Source organism: Pararge aegeria, chromosome 13 (assembly GCF_905163445.1).
Source record: "Pararge aegeria chromosome 13, ilParAegt1.1, whole genome shotgun sequence".
Classification (NCBI taxonomy): domain Eukaryota; kingdom Metazoa; phylum Arthropoda; class Insecta; order Lepidoptera; family Nymphalidae; genus Pararge; species Pararge aegeria.
Genome location: NC_053192.1, coordinates 14,669,510 through 14,691,762, shown reverse-complemented (window position 1 = coordinate 14,691,762; position 22,253 = coordinate 14,669,510). Strand labels below are relative to the sequence as shown.

At 35.1% G+C, this 22,253-nt stretch overlaps 1 protein-coding gene across 2 annotated transcripts in view; it reads right to left on the bottom strand.

Annotated features, from left to right (window-relative positions):
• The window catches only part of LOC120628667 (probable cytochrome P450 49a1), a 37,253-nt gene extending 15,524 nt beyond the window's left edge, over positions 1 to 21,729 (bottom strand). For both annotated transcript variants that reach the window (XR_005658971.1, XM_039897219.1), the window contains exons 1-3: positions 21,486 to 21,729; positions 15,262 to 15,443; positions 2,965 to 3,098 (exon numbers count right to left, since the gene is read on the bottom strand). Coding sequence is in view for 1 of the 2 variants with exons in the window: in XM_039897219.1 (XP_039753153.1) it covers positions 2,965 to 3,098; positions 15,262 to 15,443; positions 21,486 to 21,517 (348 nt within the window). In the remaining variant the exon portion in view is untranslated. The remainder of the gene's footprint in view (positions 1 to 2,964; positions 3,099 to 15,261; positions 15,444 to 21,485) is intronic.
• Between the last annotated feature and the right edge of the window lie 524 nt (positions 21,730 to 22,253).

The window sequence follows — 22,253 nt, the reverse complement described above, 5'->3', positions numbered from 1 at the left end:
TAAGAAAATACATCGTTTATTTACATCGCTGCCAAATTGTATACTTTGTTTTGTTATGCTTTTCCTTTTGTTCTATGTACTTTTTGTGGTGTGCAGTAAAAGTATATTGTTCATTGTATCGATAAATAAATAGTAAATAGTACAATTTACATTAATTACATTTAAAAAGATTTTAAGTATATTACTTGATATTCATGCCGACTTATCCAGTTACTATTGTGCTTAGTAGAAAATATTTCAGTTAAGACAAGTTGTCTTCAAAAGATTCAAAAATTCTAAATTCATTTATTTCAAGTAAGCCTAATATAAGCACTTTTGAAACGTTAAGTCTGGCTGTGTGTAGTGACTCTACCACCGGTACAACAAAGGTTTGGTAAATAAGTGTAAACATAGGACAAAAGGTATAGAACGGGGTTTTTTATTCCACTTCAAAACGCAAAATTGCTTAGCAACACGTCTACAACTTTTCCAAGTTATGTGCGTTTAAAGTAATTAAAATATCACTTGCTTTACCGGTGAAGGAAAACATCGTGAGGAAACCTGTATGCCTGAGAGCTCTACATAATGTTCTCAAAGTGGTGTGGAGTCCACCAATCCGCACTGGGCCAGCGTGGTGGACTACGGTCTTAACCCCTTTTCATTGTGGGAGGAGACCCTTGCCGTGGGCCGGTATTCGGTTGATATGATGATGATGATGATTACGTCAATGTCGGTAACTAGCTACGGCCGAAGCGACCTGCTCGGTTTTTTGAGAAACCCAAATATAAGCGCGGACGTAGTCGCGGGCAACAGCTATTAATAATGAGATAATTGTAGTAGGCTTAATACCAACCGACTTATAATCTTGTTTGTAAACAATAGTGTGTATTGCTAAAATGACGTAGGTACATAATATGATAACAAAACATAACAGTAATAACAAAGGTTATCGACACAATGTCATATCAACATTCCATATTCACACCAAGAAGCACAGATATATAATATCTTTATTCAAATAACCAAAAGGCGCAAGTAGGTTTATCTCTCTGGTAGAGATTTAGGTAAATTATTTGTCCCGTTTATCTTGGATATCTAATCTGGGGCCAAGAAGGGTTCACCACCAGCATGGCTACCTTAGGCAGGAGATGAAAGAAATTATCCCCCGATTACATGATCTGGCAAGGGATATAAATTATGACGGTGCATAATGAACATATATATGAAAATTTAATTTATGTATATAAAAATATAACAAATTTTAAAAAGAAAGTGGACCGTAACAACATAAATATTAGAAGTAAAAATAAACGTGTAGTGCAGCTTACTAGGCTGCATGAAATTCGTAATTAATTTAAGGGTAATTGTATATCTTTTTATAACAACTGATGAAATTCCTTGAGATGTCTCTCAATAAGTTCAAAGTTTATATAAAACGTAAGCTTTTAGAAAAATTGTATTATAATATTAAGGATTACATGTATGATAAAATAGCTTGGGTATGAATTGCTCTTACTTTATAGCTCAACATTAACTAGACTGTGAGATGGTGATAACAAAAAAAAACCTTACTAAGTTTGTTGTGGGTTTGTTTTATAACAAAATTGGGCAAGGTCTGTAGGGCTAGCTGCGTTACCCGAGATACGTATTTATACCCATCATACCGTCTTTTTTCACATAAATAGGACGAGAAAATTGTAGACATAATTTTCCAACATTACAAATTAATACTCCTAGAAACAATACAAATAAATACTTATTCATTTTTGAGTCAACATTTTTTAGTGAGTTTCAAATCTGGTCTCATAAGAAATTAATTTAAGAAAGTCAAATGGCAAGAAGTTCTGATCTCTATGAGAAACTATCTTATAATGAGGGATTATGTTATATGTTCAGATTAATGAATGGTAAAAGTGTGCTGGCTATTTATATTAAATCTTGTGTAAATAGGTACATCTAGACACAATGAAAAATTAACTGTATCATTAATGTGTAGAGTGCATTTTTCTTCATATCTACATATGTATATTCGTAGATTTTACTTAATAAATAAATAGTTAAGAGTCTTACACATTAACGAATTATTTCTATATTTCGTTTCGTATCTGAGATGTAATCTGTTTTCAGAGGACTTGCTAGAAGGTGAAGTTTAAATTCAACATAAAAAAAAATAATGATATTCCAAATAAGTAGGTACATAAGACATTTTGAGTTCCAGTAAACAAAGAAACAAATTCTACAGCTTAATATATTAGTATTTAAGAGAAGATAACACTCCACTTGAAGCAACTTGTTACTAATCTCTCTCTCTTGTTAGAGAGAAGTCCTGTGCGTAGAAGTCATACTGATGATACAATAAAATTATAGTCTCTGCTCTTGCTGTACCGCATGCTGTGGTGTGACGGTGGATCAGGATGGGTGGAAGAGGAGGGGTGGTGACCACTGTGGTCGACGAAATGCGGTGACCTTTGGGAGTCGCCGTAGACAGTCATATGTTACTAGCTTTTGCCCGCGGCTTCGCTCACGTTAAGTTCAATTTTTGATTTGGTAAATTTTAACTACAAAGGTTAAGAAAAAGTCTTGCTGTCAATAGAAAAATATAATCGTAAATTACTTAAAAAGTCAGAAACATTCTTATAAATTTTCATCCCTTATTTGATGCCTATGGAGTTGGAATTTTAAAAATTTGTAAAAAACGTATTTCTTTATTTTAAATCGAAAACCTAAAATCAAAGTTTCTTGGATGTAGCTTGAAAAATAAATTGATAAATGAAGGATTTTATACAAACTTTCATCCCCCATTTAACCCTCTTAGGGTTGAAATTTTCACAAATCCTTTCTAAGCGGATGCCTACGTTGTAATAACTATCTGTTTGCAAAATTCAGCCCGATCCGACAAGTTGTTAGAGCTGTGCTTCGATTGATCAGTCAGTCAGTCACCTTTGCCTTTAATATATAGATAGATTAATGATGATCTGCTCTTACCTCTCTCATGAGATCAGGGTCGAAGACATACAGCGCTGGCCGTGACCTGGAGGCTTTGGCGAGACGCACCAGGTCGCCGTACCGGTCGCGCAGACCTTCCAGGAGTCCCAGCCCGACTGTGTGGTGGAAGCAACCTGAGGAATAAAAAGAATGAGTTAAAATACGAGTACGGATTTTTACAATCCCGTGGGAAACGTTAACTTTCCTGGCATGAAAAGTAGTTTATGTTACTCTCCGTCCTTTCGACTAACTCTATGCCAAAAGTCAAGTTGGTTGTTTGCGTAGTTAGGGCTTAGTGGAAGGACAAACAAACAAAAAATAACAAAAAATTTCGTATTTATATTATTTAAAAAAAAAAACAAGAAATTAACAAGTTAGAGATAGGGTACAATTCGGCGGCCTGATACAGTATTACAGTAGTAGTAGTAGTATTTATATATAGTAGTAGTAGAGCTTTTTGTGAAAGAGCTCGTCCGGGGAAGTATTACCGCCATGTTTATTTCTGTCGCTAAGAAGCATTGTTGCAATGCTGTGTTCCGGTCTGAAGAGCGTGGTTGCCGATGTAATTACAGGCGCGTGAGGTTTATCACCTACGCCTCAAATCGACGGACACAGGGCGGCATGTTGCGGGACGTGCTCCTGGCATGCCCTGTACAGTGTTACCCTGTTTATTGGCAATGGTCTCCACTTACTATCAGGTGGGCCATCTTCTTCGAAATTTGTTAATTTAAAAAATGCAAAGCGATCTCTTCAAGCCAACCAAAATTATTAAATAAATAAAATAAATTAATTTTAATTTTTTTATAAATATACTTTTATAATGTTTTTTTTTCATATAACAACGACAATACACACATCGCCATCTAGCCCCAAAGTAAGCATAGCTTGTGTTATGGGTACTAAGATGACTGATGAATATTTTTATGAATTATATACATAAATACTTAGAAAATACATATAAACACCCAGACACTGAAAAACATTCATGCTCATCACACAAATATTTTCCAGTAGTGGGAATCGAACCCACGGCCTTGGCTTGGTTGGAAGAGATCGCTTTCAATAGGTTTTAATGATTTCAAGAGAAGAGTTCTATATATGAAATATTCAGCACTAAATATACTATACCCAAAGTAAGCGTAGCTTCTGTTATGGGTACTGTCCATGTGACTTCGCCTCTTTTATTATAAAAGTTTACTGGAGATGTTAATTAGGACGATGGCGATAATTCAGTTATAATTCCGACATCTTTATGTGCATACAAACACCAGTGGGCCTCTGCAAATTGTGTTCGCAAACAGATAACTTTTAATAGCATGAAATATTATGGCCGAAAATATCTCACCCGATTTAAATGAACATTAAACGTTTTAAGTGCAATTTGCACTCGCAAATAATAATCTCAAAGGTTCGATGTTTGTTTGTACATCTGTATTTAAACAACCACTTACAATTTAAATTAAAAGCGTTTCAAGCTTCTATCGCTTGGGTATCGTGCAGGTGAGAACTGAGAAGGTATTATTAATATATTAAATCGTCAATTTGTGTAACAATAAAGGTAAGACGGGTCAAATGCCAGAGCCCCCGGCTGGCGAACACGTGCCACTAAGCGAATTAGCGTTCCGCTACGATCCGCCTTTATAATACTCAAAATTGGGTTATCGATATAATATAACTACACCCATTAAAGCGGCGATAGCCAAGTGGTGGCCCAGGAGCTCGACTTCACTTTCGGGGTGCCGAGTTCGAATCCCAGCACTCACCTCAAACTTTCCTAAGTTATGTGCGTTATTAAAATAACACTTGCTTCAAGTGTGAAGGAAAACATCGTGAGGAAACCTGCATGCCTGAGTGTGTGGAGTCCAATCCGAACTGGGCCAGCGTGGTGGACTATGGCCTTAACCCCTTATCGTTGTGGGAGGAGACCCGTGCCCTGTTGTGGGCCGGTAATGGGTTGATATGATGACGATGATGACCCATTACATCAGAATTTATTTATTTCAAGTAGGCCTAATTCAAACCCTTTGAACGTCAGGTACGTCTGTAGTGACTCTGTCAAAGGTTCGGAAGGCACCGAGAAGAAGCCGTCAAGAAACTCAGCAGTTCCTCTTTTCCAACATCAATTTATTTTATCAAAATCTTGGCACGGTCAACGTCATGCGGGAAAGATGCCCAATCTCCACTCAAAGATGCGCAAACAATTTGTATCAAAATCCGCCTAGCCAGTTAGATAGATTTTACTGACAAATACTGGTGTAGAAAAGAAAAATAGGACTGCGATCTTGGGCGTCACTAGTAAAGATAAGATAAAGATCTTTCTTGTCTTTGTACATAATATATGTGTACAAAGACAAGACAGATATATATTGACAATTTTTTTTGAAACTCCCTACGCTACATACGAACTACAAGTTGTTTCAATTTAATAATTTTTTTTTAAGTTTATTCAAAGAGTGGCCTTATTAGGTATGCAAATTAAATACGCAATGAGTACTTAATTGCGAATATTAAAAAGTTATTATTTAGAGCAACTGGCACTTGGCTGTCACGTGAACAGGAGATGAGGTCCCAGGCGGTCGCCTCGTGATGAATAGGCGTCTTACACACTGACCGCTTGGTGAAGTTTACGAGCTATTTACAATATTGTTATTTAGTTTATTCATGGGATTTACATTAGTGTTATTTTTTATTATACATGTATATTCAATCCATCCCAATATACAGGGTTAAATAAAAAATACCAAAAAGTTCTCAGCCTTTAGTTCCTTTCATTAAATCTAACATATTTTGATCTACGACTTTTCAAAATTCAGTATTAAAAATTCATACAAAAATATTAATAAATCAAGTTATTTCTGTGTGTGACATTACACTGTGGAACCAAATACATGTCCCTGTTGCCAAACCGCTGCAGCACGCTCAATAATCGTGATCATCGCTGTTGCCGATGTTACATTACCTACAGAGTAGTAACGAGTAGAGTATCTATGTAAAATATTGAATATTGAATATTTCACAAACTATAGAGTTAAAAAAAAGTCGTAGAGCTAAAATTGTTAGTTTTAATGTAAACTGCTACAGACCGAGAGCTTTTTGGTATTTTTTATTTAACTCTGTATAAACTCGAAAGTGTGTCTGCCTGTTTGTTACTTATGCACCAATCTATATATTTATATAAGAGAAAGTGTGTGGGTATGTTTCATATAGGCTCCGAAACGGCTAGATCGATTTCAATGAAAATTTCAGGGAATCTCCGGATTGGCCTGGCGATCGGAGCACTCCTATTTTTGAACTGTCAAACTGTCAAATACAGCTTTTATTAAAAAATTAATGATGTAAGTTTATTGTTTACATAAAATAAAGCAAAATCTAGCCCGGCGAAGCAGGATGGGTACGCTAGTATTAATATAATATTGCATATATATAGATTGTATCCAACATAGGAAATGGACACAAGACACCTTTTAGATTACATTATTTATCCCGCGTATTTATTGTAACATATTGTCCGCTACCAGTGGCATGCAAAAGGGGATTGAATAGGGTATGCAGATGAAATAAAATGAGTTATATAAATCCAGGACGAGTTATAAAAACGTAAGGGTATGGTTTTTTTAACTGTTACAAAGCCTATCCTTAAGTTTTTTATAACTGGTCTTGAGATTTTTATAATTTTATATAATCTGCATAACCTGTGCGTAACCTCTATGCACGCCACTGCCCAGCTAGCCAATGCTAGCAATTTTTTTTATTGAGATAGACAAAATGCATTTTTAAAACAGCCCTAAAATATTCTTTGCCGAAAAATCGTACGGATTTTTAAAAACCGAAGAAAATGCACAACAATTAATTAATACCTATGTACCTATATTTTACTTGGGAAAATAATTCATGTCTCCTATCAGAATAATGATAAAGTGGAGGAGTCAGGTCATCAGGTAGCATCATACATGAGCTGAGAGCCCCCGCTTGATTTGACACTCATGCCGAAATATTACTTAGTACCGGGTCCCGGGACTTTTTATTTTTAAATAACTTTAACTGTTACGATTTGCACACATCGGAATCTACCTTAGCAAGAGTTCAAGTTTGCATTTCTGCTGAAGTTAGATATATCTTAATAGAGGTGTATCAGTCGTTATTACAATTTCGAGTTTCTTTTGTTTTTACGTAACTTTAACTATTACGTTTTGCACACATCGGAAGCTACCTTAGTAAGAGTTTATGTTGGCATTTCTGCTGAAGTTAGATATATCTAAATAGAGGTGTATCAGTCGTTATTCTAATTTCCATTATCTTATCCATTCTTTTTCTTATCGAAACACGGCTGGCGGCTACTGTATTGCATGTTTATTGATAAGACATCATTGACATGTAAGGCTTAGTATAAAAAGTGCAATTTCAACCACTATCAGAAGAGATAAATAGCAATAAACGTTTCGATATAAAATACGATAAGTGCAGTATAATGGTATATATTTGGCTTTTGACTAAGTGGGAGGTTTTTGATACTATTCCAGAGAGGGGCAACTTGGAAAATTATAATTTCTGAATTTTCTATATCTGCAATTGGGTGCCCCGGTTCGATGCCGGCTAGTCACTGATAAGGGCAATAGGATTAATATAAACATATTGCGTTTTTTCGCCTCGCGCGTAAGCAGCCTTACATAGCTAAACATTAATATGCCAAATTGGGTGATATATAAATTCACTGGTTTGTTGTGAGTTATGACGCGTTACTCGTGTTGCATAACTTCTGATAACATGCTAATTTTGTTAAATTGAAATTGCTTAAGATAGCACTAATAACCACTGTTTATGTGGCTTCTGAATATCTACGAAATAATAATAAATAATAGGTATTATTATTACGAAGCGGCGATAGCCCAGTGGGTAGGACTTCGACTTCACTTTCGGGGGGCCGAGTTCGAATCCACCACGCAGCTCTAACTTTTCTAAGTTAAGTGCGTTTTAAGTAATTCAAATATCACTTGTTTCAACGGTGAAGGAAAACATCGTGATGAAGCCTGCGTGCCTGAGAGTTTTCCAGAATGTTCTGAAAGGTGTTTGTCCATTAATCTGCACTTGGCCATCTTGTTGTACTATTTTCGAAATTTGAAAAAAAAAATTCAAATTCTGAGAGGCGATCCGTGCTCTGCGAAGTGCAGAAAGTGAAGTCGAAGGCCTACACACTGGACTACCACCGCTTTATTTGGTAATAATTGATGATCTCATGAGAGAGTCTGATGGTCGCGTCTTTGGTATTTTTACTAAAGGTAGTCATCACAGAAATTTAAGTGTATTTTACAACACACAAAATCTATTTAATCAAGGTAGAGGACAACGAGATATTTCTTAAAATACAAGCTACATTATTTACTTCAAAAATCCTAGAGATTTATAATTTAACTAGCGGACCCCAGCGCCATCTGTCGGGCTAATTTGTTAATCTAAACCATCCAGCGTGCCATCCAAACGTATACCAAAAAATTCATTCAAATCGGTCCAGCCGTCTAGGAGGAGTTCAGTGACATACACACGCACACAAGAAATATATATATAAAGATATTATGATGTATATATTTGAAGCACTTTTTGAAATAAATGAATTTTGAATATTTTAAGTTTTAAGTGTAACCCACCCACCCAGCTAACGATATTATACTTTTCTAGAAAGCCCGTGGCTTAAATCTCCATAGATGAAGTATTTACCGTCCGAGTTAAATCCGAATGCTACTATAGGAGGCAAGCAGCGTGATAAATTATCTCTCATTTTTATCATACATCCATTTAACAAATGCACTTTTATCTTAAGCCATTCGGAAATAAGCATTTGATAAATATAATACCTATTTACTATCTATATTATAGTTGGAAGTCTCCTTTCGGGTTATAATATTATATCGAAAGATTATTTATGGGATTTTAAAAAGCTGTGAAAGCCCAGTGGATGACACTTCGGCTTTCTTTTCGGGAGTACAGAGTTCGATTTCGGCACGCACCTTAAACTTTTCGGAGTAACGTTCGCTTTAAGCAATTAAATATAATTTGTTTTCAGGGTTATGGAAAACATCCAGAGTTTTCCATAGTGGTGGTTTACGGCTTAAACCATTTTCATTGTGGGAGGAGACCCGTGCCCTGTAGTGGGACGGCTATGGGTTTATATGATGAGGATGATCATAAAAAAAACCGACTGCACCCACCCACTCTGCTACATATACGTTGATGACCTCCCTGGCGCAAAGGTGAGCGCTTTGGTTTTAATTTGGAGGTCCGGGGTTAAATTCCCGGCAGGGTCAATTTCGGCATTTATTATTTCTGTACTTTCTCTATTCTGGTCTTGTCGGCCTGGGACTTGAACCACCATACAGACAAAGACGTACCACTAAGCGATTTAGCGTTCCGGTACAATGTCGCGTAAAAACCGATTAGGGTTACTAGTTTAATATAACCGCCATACTCCCTAACAGGTTAGCTACCATATACGACGACATCCTTCCACCAGGTGAGATTGCAGTCAAGGGATAACTGGTAGTGGAAAAGAAAAACCTACTGACCACGCTACTATAGACCAATACGACTCTATGTTATCATTCCAGTTACATATGTGGTAAGGCTAAATTGCATTTCTCGTAGACAACAAATCCTGTTTATCGGCAGTAAACGCTCCCATCCGCTCACAGCGAACATTATATTAGGTGGGTACATTGAACAACAGTTGTATGGAAGATTAACTATATTTGTAGGTATACTAGCTCTTCACCCACTTAACTTATGCCCGTTTTCACTAAACCTAGGAAACGCTTAAATAATAAATAAAAATATAATAAAATCATTTTATTTCAGGTCGGGGACACATATACAAAATTTAGAGGTTAACACAAAATAAGTATAAAAGACAGATTTTAAAAATAAATAAACAAAGAAAAAAAAAAAACAGTATTTAATTAAAATCTAGAATTAAAAATTAGAATAAATTAAATTTCAATTAAAATTAAAATCCAACATAATATTTAATATTTAAATCGGGTGCCTAATGTTCTGGGTGATGCGTGGAGAAAAAGGTTTCACCAACTCTTAGATTATGACTAACGACGTTAGGCGCCATCTAAAGTTACTACACAGATTCGGAAGTGCGTAATGTTTAGTGAGCTCGTTAACTGACACTTGAGGGATGAAAAAAACATGAATTAGTTTTTTTTTTTCTTGTAAATGACATTTAAGATGTTAAATATTCATACAATAAATATATATTTGCGCACTCGCCATTCTCACCATAAACGCAAAGTTTCTAAGAGGATGGCTAATGTTATTTGAGAATGTTTGTTACAATTTAGTTTGAACAATGCAATAAAAAAAATTTAACTAAACTTGAATCTTTACGACAAATGAAAAATATGATAATACAAACACGAAATGCCACTCTTTGCGGCAAGAACCATAAACAAGTTAGGTTATACAAATGCATGCCTAGGAATCTTATTTGATTTGGGTTACTTATATAGGCAATACTTTATTCGAAGTTAGTGAATAAATATTGGCTGGGCGGTTACCTTACTCGATACCTTTTAAATCATTAGCCTGGCCGCAAAGCGATTCAGAGTTCCGCTAAGACGCAGCAAGACGCCGATTGGGGTGCAAAACCTCAATCAGGTTAGTCCGGTACGCTAAGCGCTAACTTGTGGAATTAAAAAAAAGTCTTAAGTGAGTCTTAGTCTTTTCACTTTATAAAAAGTATCTATGTTCCTCGCAAAATAAGAATTTAGTGAGTTCTCTAAACATTCCCAGACTTACTGTAAGTGCAACTGTAAATAATTATATAAATTCTTTTTCTAATTAAACACTAGACATGTTTTTGTTCAGAACCTCTGTTGTCAGACAACAAAACCGATTTTACAGAACAGTAATATACTTAATTTATTTTGCTATGAATGCTTTTTTTTTACGGAATGTGGTAACCTGTATGGAGCTCTGGCTGTTTCTAAAGATCTATAAATACAGTTCTATCATTCGTCTCAACCAGTTTCTCCGCGATATCGTAATAATGTTTGCCGGTAGCTCTCTCACCAGACCAGACTAAAAATAAAAGTAAATAATAAATAAATAAATAAATATACTACGACAATACACACATCGCCATCCAGTCCCAAAGTAAGCGTAGCTTGTGATATGGGTACTAAGATAACTGATGAATAATTTTTATGAATAATATACATAAATACTTATTATATATAGATAAACACCCAGACACTGAAAAACATTCATGTTCATCACACAAATATTGTCCAGTTGTGGGAATCGAACCCACGGCCATGGACTCAGAAAGCAGGGTCGCTGCCCACTGCGCCAATCGGCCGTCAAAGTATCTTTATGCAAACTATGGAATAGTTTGCATAAAGATACTTTGGGAGAAATACTAAAGAAAGATAAAAAAGATACTAAAGAAAGATACATCGGGAATCGAAACCTTAGAATCTGTAGAATACTATAGTACTAATATTATAAATGTGAAAATGTTTTTTATTTGTTTGTTTATCTAACTATGCATAGCATTGAGATATTTGAAAGAACGGAGAGTAACTTACCAAAACAAAACCAAAAGGTTCCCACGGGTTATACGATTTTGCGTGTATTACGTCGGTCGGTACGGTAATACACGCGCACGAAGTATCTAAGCCGGCAGTTAGTAGATAATAAATAACAATAATTTGCAGACAAAATTTAAAATCAAGCCATTATCGCTGATTTAGCGTAAACGAGAATAAACGAATGATACGTTTTAAAGATTTATTTTTAAAAAAATTTGCATTAAATGTTGTTACTGTTGTTATGTTTGTCTAAGAACAGAAGAGAAGATCAGAATAAGAAGAAGAAAGATCGACATAGGATGTACGGGAGCCTTCTTTCTGCTAAAGGCCTACCTTGTAATATGTGGGCGTTTATACCTGATAGCCGTATGGCGATGTATAAGGCCGTAGTCTACCAAGCTGGTCCAGTGCGGATTGATAGACTTAACATGCCTTTGAGAACATTATGAAGAACTCTCAGGCATGTTGGTTTCCTCACGATGTTTTCCTTCACCGCTTAAAGCAAGTGATAAGTCAGCGGTGCGTGCCGGGGCTCGAACTCGGTCTCTACGAAAGGAAAGCCGAAGCCTTACACACTAGGCTATCACCGCTTCATGCTTGAGGCTGTATTCATCTAATATTGATAATAAACGATTAAAAAAAAAGTGACTGTGCTGTGTGGCTGAGTTTGTTGTGGGCTCTGCTTAGACCAAGGATTCCTTCTTAGATTTAGTTTTAAGTTAACGAATTTAGTTATCACTTAACATTGATGGTAACATATTATATGTATGAATGCTTCATAATTGCCTGTGATAAAATATTTTTGAATTTCTTATTACTTGTATACCTTACCGAAATTCAACAATATGTAGGAATTCATTGATATTTTTAATGGGGAACTAATCCCATAATAGATGACGTACCAATGCTATTTTGAACCGAAAATCCATCATTCATCACCGAAAATCCATCCCTGATTGGGTGAAATGCGGGATGAATTGCAAGAAGGTCCTAAACGTTATAGTCTAAAGTTTTTTTTTTTTTTTTTTTTATCTATTTTTTTAATCTATTTTTTTAAGGGACTTTTATAGGTTACCTATATGTCAGCCCCATATACACACAATATGAATCCTAAATAAACATAAATCTTAAACTACAACAATTTGAGAGAATCACCAACGAATCTATAAAGTTTCATTGCCGAAGTGCTCAACGGTTCGCTAATAATAGAATTAAAAATGCCAATGTTCATAAAGTCTAAAGTTAAAGGTATTAAAAATCTTTTTATAATGATACGTACCTATTTTTTAAACTATCATTAAATGTGTAGCCTGGGGGATGAATAGGGGATGAATTTTATTAGAGAATTTTACTAAACAAACAGAAAATGTAATGGCAGGCATTAGCTAGTATTTTAGAAAATAACGAAACCGACACTTGATAGCTTTGTCCAGGTTACGTAGGAAGACCAGATAACTAGATAGAACCAGTTGGCTATTAATAGATTTCTGTTGTCGCTGAAACTTTCTCTTACCTTATATAAAAGGCGATATACCTACGAATTATCAAGTCTATAAACAGTTTATTTTTATGTAGATACGAAGCTACCCTTTAAGATATAAGTACCTACATATCTAACTACGTGGGTAGTAGTAGGTTGTCCGCTTGCATTATTGTTACCTCTTGGTTAATAAAAGCTAACAATAGCTTCAATAAATTACATTTTGATTCAAAAGACCATTGTTGTGTTGACTTACTTTAGAATGCTGTTTTAGTTACTCGAGTATGCGTTTATCAATACGAATATTTTAAGGCTGAAGAGTGGGTGAACGCGCTAATCTAAGGAACTACGGGTTTGTCGTGCAAAAATCTTTTTGAGTTGGAGTTCATTTAACGACGAAGGCAATAAGCTATGTATCATTACGCTACAATCAATACGAGTCTAGTATCAATGGCAAAAAATATTCCTTTTGAGAGCTCCCGATGCGTGTGATAGTTAAAGATACGCCAAAACAGTGTCGCGGAATTGGTCCTCTTTAAATGTTCTAAAAAAAGTCCACGGCAGTATATGACTATGTTTAAAGGTTGCATAAGAAGTGCATTTTTGTTTTGTGTAATTTTCGTAGCACAAATGTAGTGTCTAACCTTTATTTTCAGTGTGCGATCTGTGATCTACACTACGATCGCTAGTCGATCTAGCACACTGAAAAATAATGCTTGGGCATTTAAAAATGTATAATTGACACAAATTGTCAGCGAACATTAATTAGGTATTAGCAACGACAACAAAGATTAGTCATGCCCAGTTATTATGTCAACGTACCCACGCCATAATATGACTGATTACCTAGCTAATAATTACCTGTCTTTGTTCGATATATTTATATATTTTTAGAAATAATTTACGGATCAAACCACGGCAGATAAATCACCTGACGATTTGTGAAAAACGCCTGATACAGAGCTACATTTCGCAGGATCATGTCCTACAAAGTGACGCCCTGTGTCCATCAACTAGAGTCGTAGGTGTTAAGCCTCATCATAGCAACCCATTACCGGCCCACTACAGGGCCCGGGTCTCTATTCATAATGAGAAGGGGTTAAGGCAGTGCCTGATCAAGCAAGCGCGGGGCCCGTAGCAAATTCTTTAAACAAACAAACAATTAAACCAATTAAACCATTAATGAACCACGGTTTTAACAAATGATTGCCTACAGAAACTAAACAAATACCTACTACTACCAAAAAGTAAACAGAGCTTTGGCGTTGGTCTTGCAATAGTCTCGGAAAAAATAAAAATAAACAAGGAGATTAAGGTATGACAACTTCAATGTCAGTTTTAATATTTTCTCACTGTAAGAACCCTTGATCTGCTGTGGGTTCTTAAGTATAGAGTGGTAAACATACAATTCAATACTCAATACATATCTTAAATACAATACGTATTTGCTATCTATAGGTTACAATTTTGTGGGTAATTAATAGTGTAGTATATTACTATTGGCGATGTCTGTGCGCGTGTGCGTGTGCGTGTCTGTTAGTCAGTCAGTCAGTCAGGCAGAGATGAGTGGTATAAGGTATTAAATATGCGGGGCCCTCTTTCGCGCGGGGCCTTAGCAATTGCTACTCTTTCTACGTGGTTAATCCTGCACTGGGTTATGACCGCAGACCACCACGCTGGCCCAGTACGGATTGGTGGACTGGTTAAGCCTCATGTGCTTTTAATTATATTGGAAACCATACCTTTCCGACCGTAACACAGCGTTGCAAGAATGCTGCTTTGCGGCAGAAATAAGCACTTTCCCGGACGACTGGCTTTACTACGACTAAATATAACATAATGGAATAACGAGATGTATTGACGGCCGACTGGCGCAGTGGGCAGCGACCCTGCTTTCTGTGTCCAAGGCTGTGGGTTCGATTGCCACAACTGGAAAATGTTTGTGTTGTTGTTGAAAAAGTTTGATCAGCTATCTTAGTACCCATAACACAAGCTATGCTTAAGATGCTATTATTTTATTTGCAAAGTGTTGCTTCGTTTACAGGCGATGGTTTTTCATTATTTCCATTACAATTATTAATATAAAATTAAAATTTTATCGGAAGGGCAGTTTACGTCTATGAGTAAGGTAACCGAATATATTACGTTACGACCCTTAGTTAATGCGGGTAGCAGATAATTTTATACACTTTGTTTGTTGACTTAGTTTCTATAAAAAGCTATTCTCACCGATTCTCGGCAAAACATGTGCGTGGTGCCGCATCATTGGCAAGGCTATGGGCCCAGGGATGTCGGTGAACTTCTTGTAGCTGGTCTTGAGGGCCGGTGCTGCCACATTGTGTCTCTGAGGCGAAGTGGATGTCCTGCGGGGCGCTGAGGTAGAGATCTGCCGTCGGGAGGGACGGGAGAAGCTGAAAAAAAGGAGTTGTTGCTGGTGTCATTTGGCTTAAAAACATTAAGTATCTAACATAACTCGCATTTAATTTTAGTATGCGACGGTGCGGACGGTTTTTTAAAATGTTTGTTGCTTTTGCCCTTTTCGGGATAGGAAGTAATCTTAAGCAGTGTAGCGGTCTCCATATCACACTAATGAAGTATTCACAAAAATTGACGATATATACAACTTCCAAAGACGAATGGTCGGACCTCGGTCCCTGAGCTATTTATTTTTGATTTAATTGGATTATAACGTAAGCATAGTGATAATTTCTTAAACTTTAAAACAGTTTGTCATCTATCTGAAATATTATATTAGAACTATCTATAATATTGGTAATATAATATTATTATATTATATCTATAATATTATACATGCCACATCAAGTATTTCTGTCTGCCTGCCACTAACGTATAATATAATTCTATTTATAGCTCATGATTCAGTATGTTTACAACACGAGCTTAGGATGCCTTGAGTTCTTGCAAGGCACCACTGGAATTTAGATTAGATTTTTTCCATGCAATCAGACTGACATTTTAAACATATACTTAACTTTGCAATTCTAATATACATTTTCGAATAGAATTGTGCTCTATGCTTCAAACATTATTTATTTATTAATTTACATCTGAAAGAAACTACCAGGCAATTATAAAACTTAACAAGTAGCGTACCTTAAAGAACTACAGCAGAAATTTTTTCTGTTTATCAACGTGTTTAGCTGTTTTATAAAAATCATCAAATACAGTTATAAACACAAACTGCTTAATGTTTTAAATGAAATAGTAACCACCGATTATTTATTTTAATACCTATGTAGTTTTTAAGGGAAGCCTTGAAGTCTCTGAAATAAGTGTTTTAGGTTATTTTAAAAGCTGAGATTGCTTTTAGACCCCATGTTGTAAGTACTTACTGAACTCTCATTTAAATTTGATTAAGATTTCAAAATAGAGGTTGGATACGAATATTTTTTTACCACTCGTTAGTAGTAGGTGAAGGTATGTCGGTGTTATTCCCCAATAGCTCTAAACGAATGAGAATGATCTTTGGGAGAATAAGTTAGGTGAGATTTCAGTCATGGCTTAACTTGAGAAAAAAGAACGGATGTCGGACAGTCACTATGAAAACCCCTTTCATCTTTATTCCAAGTTGGTGCCAGTGCAGTTGATTTTATCGATAGCAATGGAGCATTTGTTAGTGCAGGTCACAACTCTATCTTTATAATACATAGTACCATAGAGAAACATGTTCGGGAATAGGTATATAGGAAACTAGGGTCTGGGAGCTAGTGGGAAATTATGCGGAAAAAGGGGCCTACTTGATAAAAGCTAAGGGTTTTGCGATAACTTAGGTAGTAAGAATATGCTTTTGGGTATCTGTTTTTATATGAGGATATAAAATATAGGAATATATACCTAATCTTTGAAACTACTAAATTCAAAATTTTCTTTATTCATGTGCCTATCACAGGCACTTATGAAGCATTAATACATATATATACGTTTATATAAAGCGGTGATAGCTTATTGGGTACGAGCTCAACTTCACTTTCCGGAGGCAGAATTCGAATCCCAGCACGCACCTTTAACTTTTCTAAGTTATGTGCGTTTTAAGTAATTAAAATATCACTTGCTTAAATGGTAAAGGAATACATCGTGAGGAAACCTGCATGCCTGAGAGATCTACATAATGGTCTCAAAGGTGTGTGGAGTCCACCAATCCACACTGGGCCAGCGTGGTGTACTACGGCCTTCACCATTTCTTATTGTGGGAAGACCCGTGCTCTTTAATGGGCCTTTATTGGGTTGATGTGATGATGGTGATGAATAAATTTGTGATGAGATGATAATAACTACGTTCGCCAACTTAAACCTAAAAGCTAAAACTAACTCGACCCTTGTAGTTCCCTATTTCCGAGTAAATAAATCGCAAGTATATAATAACGTTTATTTTTCTTACTTTAACATGGGATGCGACGGACGGCATCGGCCAATGTATGCTTTAGATCAACTTAATAACCTGTTTTCAAGCTCGGTATCAGTTTATTAATACAGACTTTAGTGTTTCAGTGAATGACAGGTGACGATTGCATTCACGAGCGCGCTTAAATTCATATAATATTTAGTGTAGTAAATAAAATATATGAATAAGCGATAATAATTTAGAAGATAAAAGTATTTCCATTCCGAAATGTCTGTATGATTATCATCATCATTCGCGTCTTACTTGACTGTTGGGCACAGGCCGCCTCTCTCATTCTATTAGAGATACGGTTTTAGAGCAAAGACCCGTCACGCTGCTCCAATGCGGGTTGGTGGGCTTAAGCGACTATTGTCACAAGTTAGTGATAATGACCGGGATTTACTGCGTAATGTGCTCTCCCGCTGAGTCCCGAGGCACGCGAATTTACACCAGCCAGCAATTTAGCCAGTTTCCTAATTTTGGGTCGGTACTTAAAATTCTTTAACAGAAAAATAGAATACCTTACAATTTTTGACCCGACCCGGTATTCGAACTAGGACTAACTATTCGAACGGACCTAGTGATTCGTAGTTAAACATCCTAACCAATTAACCAACGAGGCAGTCATGTATGCTTGTCACCACTATAGGTGTATAAATTAATGCGGTAAACATAATTTTACAAATTAAGCGTAGGTATTGATAAATAATAAAGAATAGGTACCAAACATCGCAAACTGGTTTACATAAGCAAAACAAGAACGACTGAGACGAAGTATTTTATTTATTTACAGCGATCCGCAGACGAACGGTGTTATTGTAATTTTTGGAACTTGTTTTACAACGGTTCATTCAGATGTCTTACAATTATTTTGCGATAGAAAATAAAACTTAATCTCCACATAACAGGCTGCCTGAGCAAACAGACTTCGATTGTAAAGGGGTAGAAGTCCCAAAAACTACTACGAAATTTCTGTCTTGTAGCATCAATAGGAATAGGATATTTACTAACGATCTTTCATCAATCCACCATAATTCAAATTCAAATTCTTTTATTTGCATAAAACATTGTAGGTAGGTAAATACATGTTTAGTCATAGACATATGACATGCAAATCTTAATTTAAACGAATGCAATTATATACCTATATGATAAATAAAACCAAATTAATCAAAATATGTCGGCTGAATATAAGAAAAATGACATTAATTTTACTGTATGGAATAATAAATTAATAATCATGGAATGTCAATTCAAAAATAACATTTAAATTAAATTAGTACCTACCTTAATAGATTATATTTTACTATCCAAATCTTGAATCAAGCCCCAAAGAAATGATGCAGGGAGGTATCTAAATGTATCATTTATTTTTTATTATTAGGTACTGTTGTTATAACGTTATTTCAAAATAACAACACACAACACTTGTTGTTATTGGTGGTACTATGTACCAAATTAAGAACAATAAACTAAACAATCTGAACAGCTAGATATAAATTCTGATTTGTAAAGGTATATGTTGTACATTCTACAAATGTATACATATAGAATGGGCATGCGCAGTTGTTTTTATTTCGGAAGCTGATCCCCCCGTGTAGTCGTGATAATTTGCAACAATTGCACCTAAATACAACGGAATAAAGTTGTTTTTTCTATAACTCGTAATTGTTAAATGGATACTGCGTAGAATGTGGCCCATAACGAATGCAGACTCGATACGGAGCCTTGATGCAACGAAGTTCAAGGACAAAAGAATAACAATTAAACGTTTTTTTAAACGGTTTTATTTCTTTAGAACATAAGTGCAATCGATAATGTCTCTTGCTCTTACACTGTTAAAGCATTATTTATTATTGTTTGCCATTTTTCTAATCAACTGAGCGTTTATCGTATTAAAACACAGTTTGAATGAACATACCTAGGTATGATAAAAAAGCCGAATTAAAATCCGCATACCTATAGTTTTTTAACCTCAACCTTCAGTACATATTAGTACGTAAATAATACTTTGGTCGGTACCAAAACACGGCAAAAGACAACAATAACAAAAATAAATAAAGTAATCAATCAATTTACAATGACTTTAATACAGTTAGCTTTTTATATCAAAACGTTACGAAATCGTTGCCAAAACAACAAACTGGACGGTCAATGAACTAACAGCGCGACCGCAAAATGACCAAAAACATTGCTAATTCATTTCCTGACATCTTTAATGCAATATACCTAGCTGAAATATTTATATGTTACTCATCATAATAATAAACCTTTTACAAACCTCTTTTTCCCACGCTTTTGCTCGACTTAAATAATAAACTAGCGACTTTGTATAAGAAAGAACCACACAAACATACATTTGATGACCCACCGCGATACATCGCCCGCCCATTACTCAACCAGGGTCATGGCGTTATTTTAAATATAATATCCTTTATCAAGAATTGAGTTATCAACTGCAAAAAAATATTCTTGAAATCCGACTGGTAGTTTCAGAGTTTAGTGTGTCCTGCATAACAAATTCTTCAGTTTTAAGTAATATTAGTTTTAACTATTTGATGTTACTGTATTATAATTTATAACTGATTAGTATATTTAAAGATATAGATATGCGAAAATGTTTTATTGGTTTCTCTTTATTTCACGTCACAACTTCGCATTTGTAACACTAGTAGGGCAGTAAAGAAATGAATGATACGTTACAAGATAAACGAATGGCATCGCATGCAAAAAAAATATCAACACAGACTAATTGTAGACAGGTCTTGTATGTATAAATGAAATAAATATGTTTAAAAAATATCAATTCGCATAAAAAAACTGGAAGTTTGTGCCGGTATCGAAGTTGAGGCTCGTTATCTAAAAACGTCTAGCCACGTACCTACTACGTAAAAAATAAAACCTACCCAATTAAAAAAACAGTTTAATAAAAAAACTATGTTTAAAAATTATGTCGTAGGTACGTACCTACGTATTAAAAACTGTTTTACGGCTATATTGTTTATTTTACATTTCCTATGACAGCATCTACCTTTAAAATATGGCAAGCAGGGCGCTTTGTGTAATTTCAATTATTCGATATCCCAGTATGTTTTAAAGTAATTAAACGCTACCAGAGCACGGTTTTTTGTCTGTGTTGATTTTAATTAAAACCTCCAATATACTTTCTAAGATAACAGCAAATTTAAAATGAACATAACAGGTGGGTAATTCACTTTCATTTAATGGTCATTAAGTTAAAAAGATTTATTTTAATATTTTTCGTTCCGACCATAGTTTTAGGTATTCTTTAATGATACAAAAGAAGGTGAAGATTGGAACAGCTTGATAAGTATATCCATTTATTTGACTTACAAAAAAAACCTTTTATTAATTGAGGAAGGCAATAATAACACAATTTTATGACCCAAACTTAGAGAGGCCTAAATCTTGTATAGAGATTATAAATTGCTGCAAAATATAAACATTAGTGAAAGGAGTGTGCGTTGTTAGAAAAAAACGACTGGTTCTAAATATTAAAATGGTAATTTATTCACGTAGAGGTTTTTTATTGCGCGTTAGAACCGTCTGTGTATGTAGGTAGGAATAACAGTGCGAATTTAAATTTTAAGGTCACCAAAAGTAGTTGCGCTTGCGTCATAGTTTAACCGGCCGGCTCTTGAACTATTAAATAAGTTAAAATCGGCATTAATTTTCATCGTTTACAATTTTAAATTTAAAACCGTAGATACGATAAAAAAAAAACAATTTATCTCGGACCTATTGTCTGAAATATAATACAGCAGCTGTATAAATAAAGCCGTTCGAATTCGGAATTTTAATTTACGCTGAAGTTAAAAGGTATAAAAAAATCACGAATCATTTGTTCGTTTTTATAATTTGTGTTCTGAATTTGAAAAGCGGACGGTACATTTAAAAAAACGCACCGTACACAGACACTCCGCCTCCTTGGAAAAAGCTTTTAAAAAGTTTTTCTTATAGCATTGTGACACGTTTAATTGTATTGCATTTTTCTAATTGATGTACCTATTCTCAATTAAACTATACTCACAGGCAATGACGGGCCAATACTGTTTTAGACATTTTCACTAATGTTTATTCCACAAACACGTAATCACACAGTTTCACAGTACACTAAGCATTTTGCTAACAGTTTTATTTATTTAATTTTTATTATAAATTTATCAGAGTTTTATTTATTTATTTGTAACGGTGACCGGTGTTCGTTGACTCGCCCGGGTAGACGATGCGTGCGCCCAATACCGCGTTTACTATAGTAGTGCTGGCAAGTTTTAAACAACTTTAACTTATCGATGTATGGGAAGGGGATGCCGTTTGTTTATTAATAGCACGTAATGTCATAGGAGTGAGTTTGCACAGAATAGGTTTTGATATTATCTGGGCTTTAATATTAAATAAGTGGTAAACCACAAAATGCATCGCTTGTAAATACTTCATAATTTAAAAGCGTGTACCGTAAATAGAGGTTGAACTTTGACCTGGACTAATTATTACAATAACATGGAGCGCACATGGATCAATTATTTTTAAGTGCGGCTTTGTTGAGAATCAGTTTAATGAAAAAATAAAGTTTATTTTATTAAACCCATTAGCCACTTCATAATTATAGACAATAACTAAAAATATGTTTTTTTCCAATGAAAGGTTAAGTTCTGAACTTATCTTGGTGTTCCTATAATTATTTTTTTTTTAATTAAAGTTAGGCAAGTACCAGGGCGACATCAAAGGTAGTTTAAAGAGCGTGTCGATATGTTAATAAAGATCTTTTTTAAGCTTGTTTAATATGAAAAAGAAATAT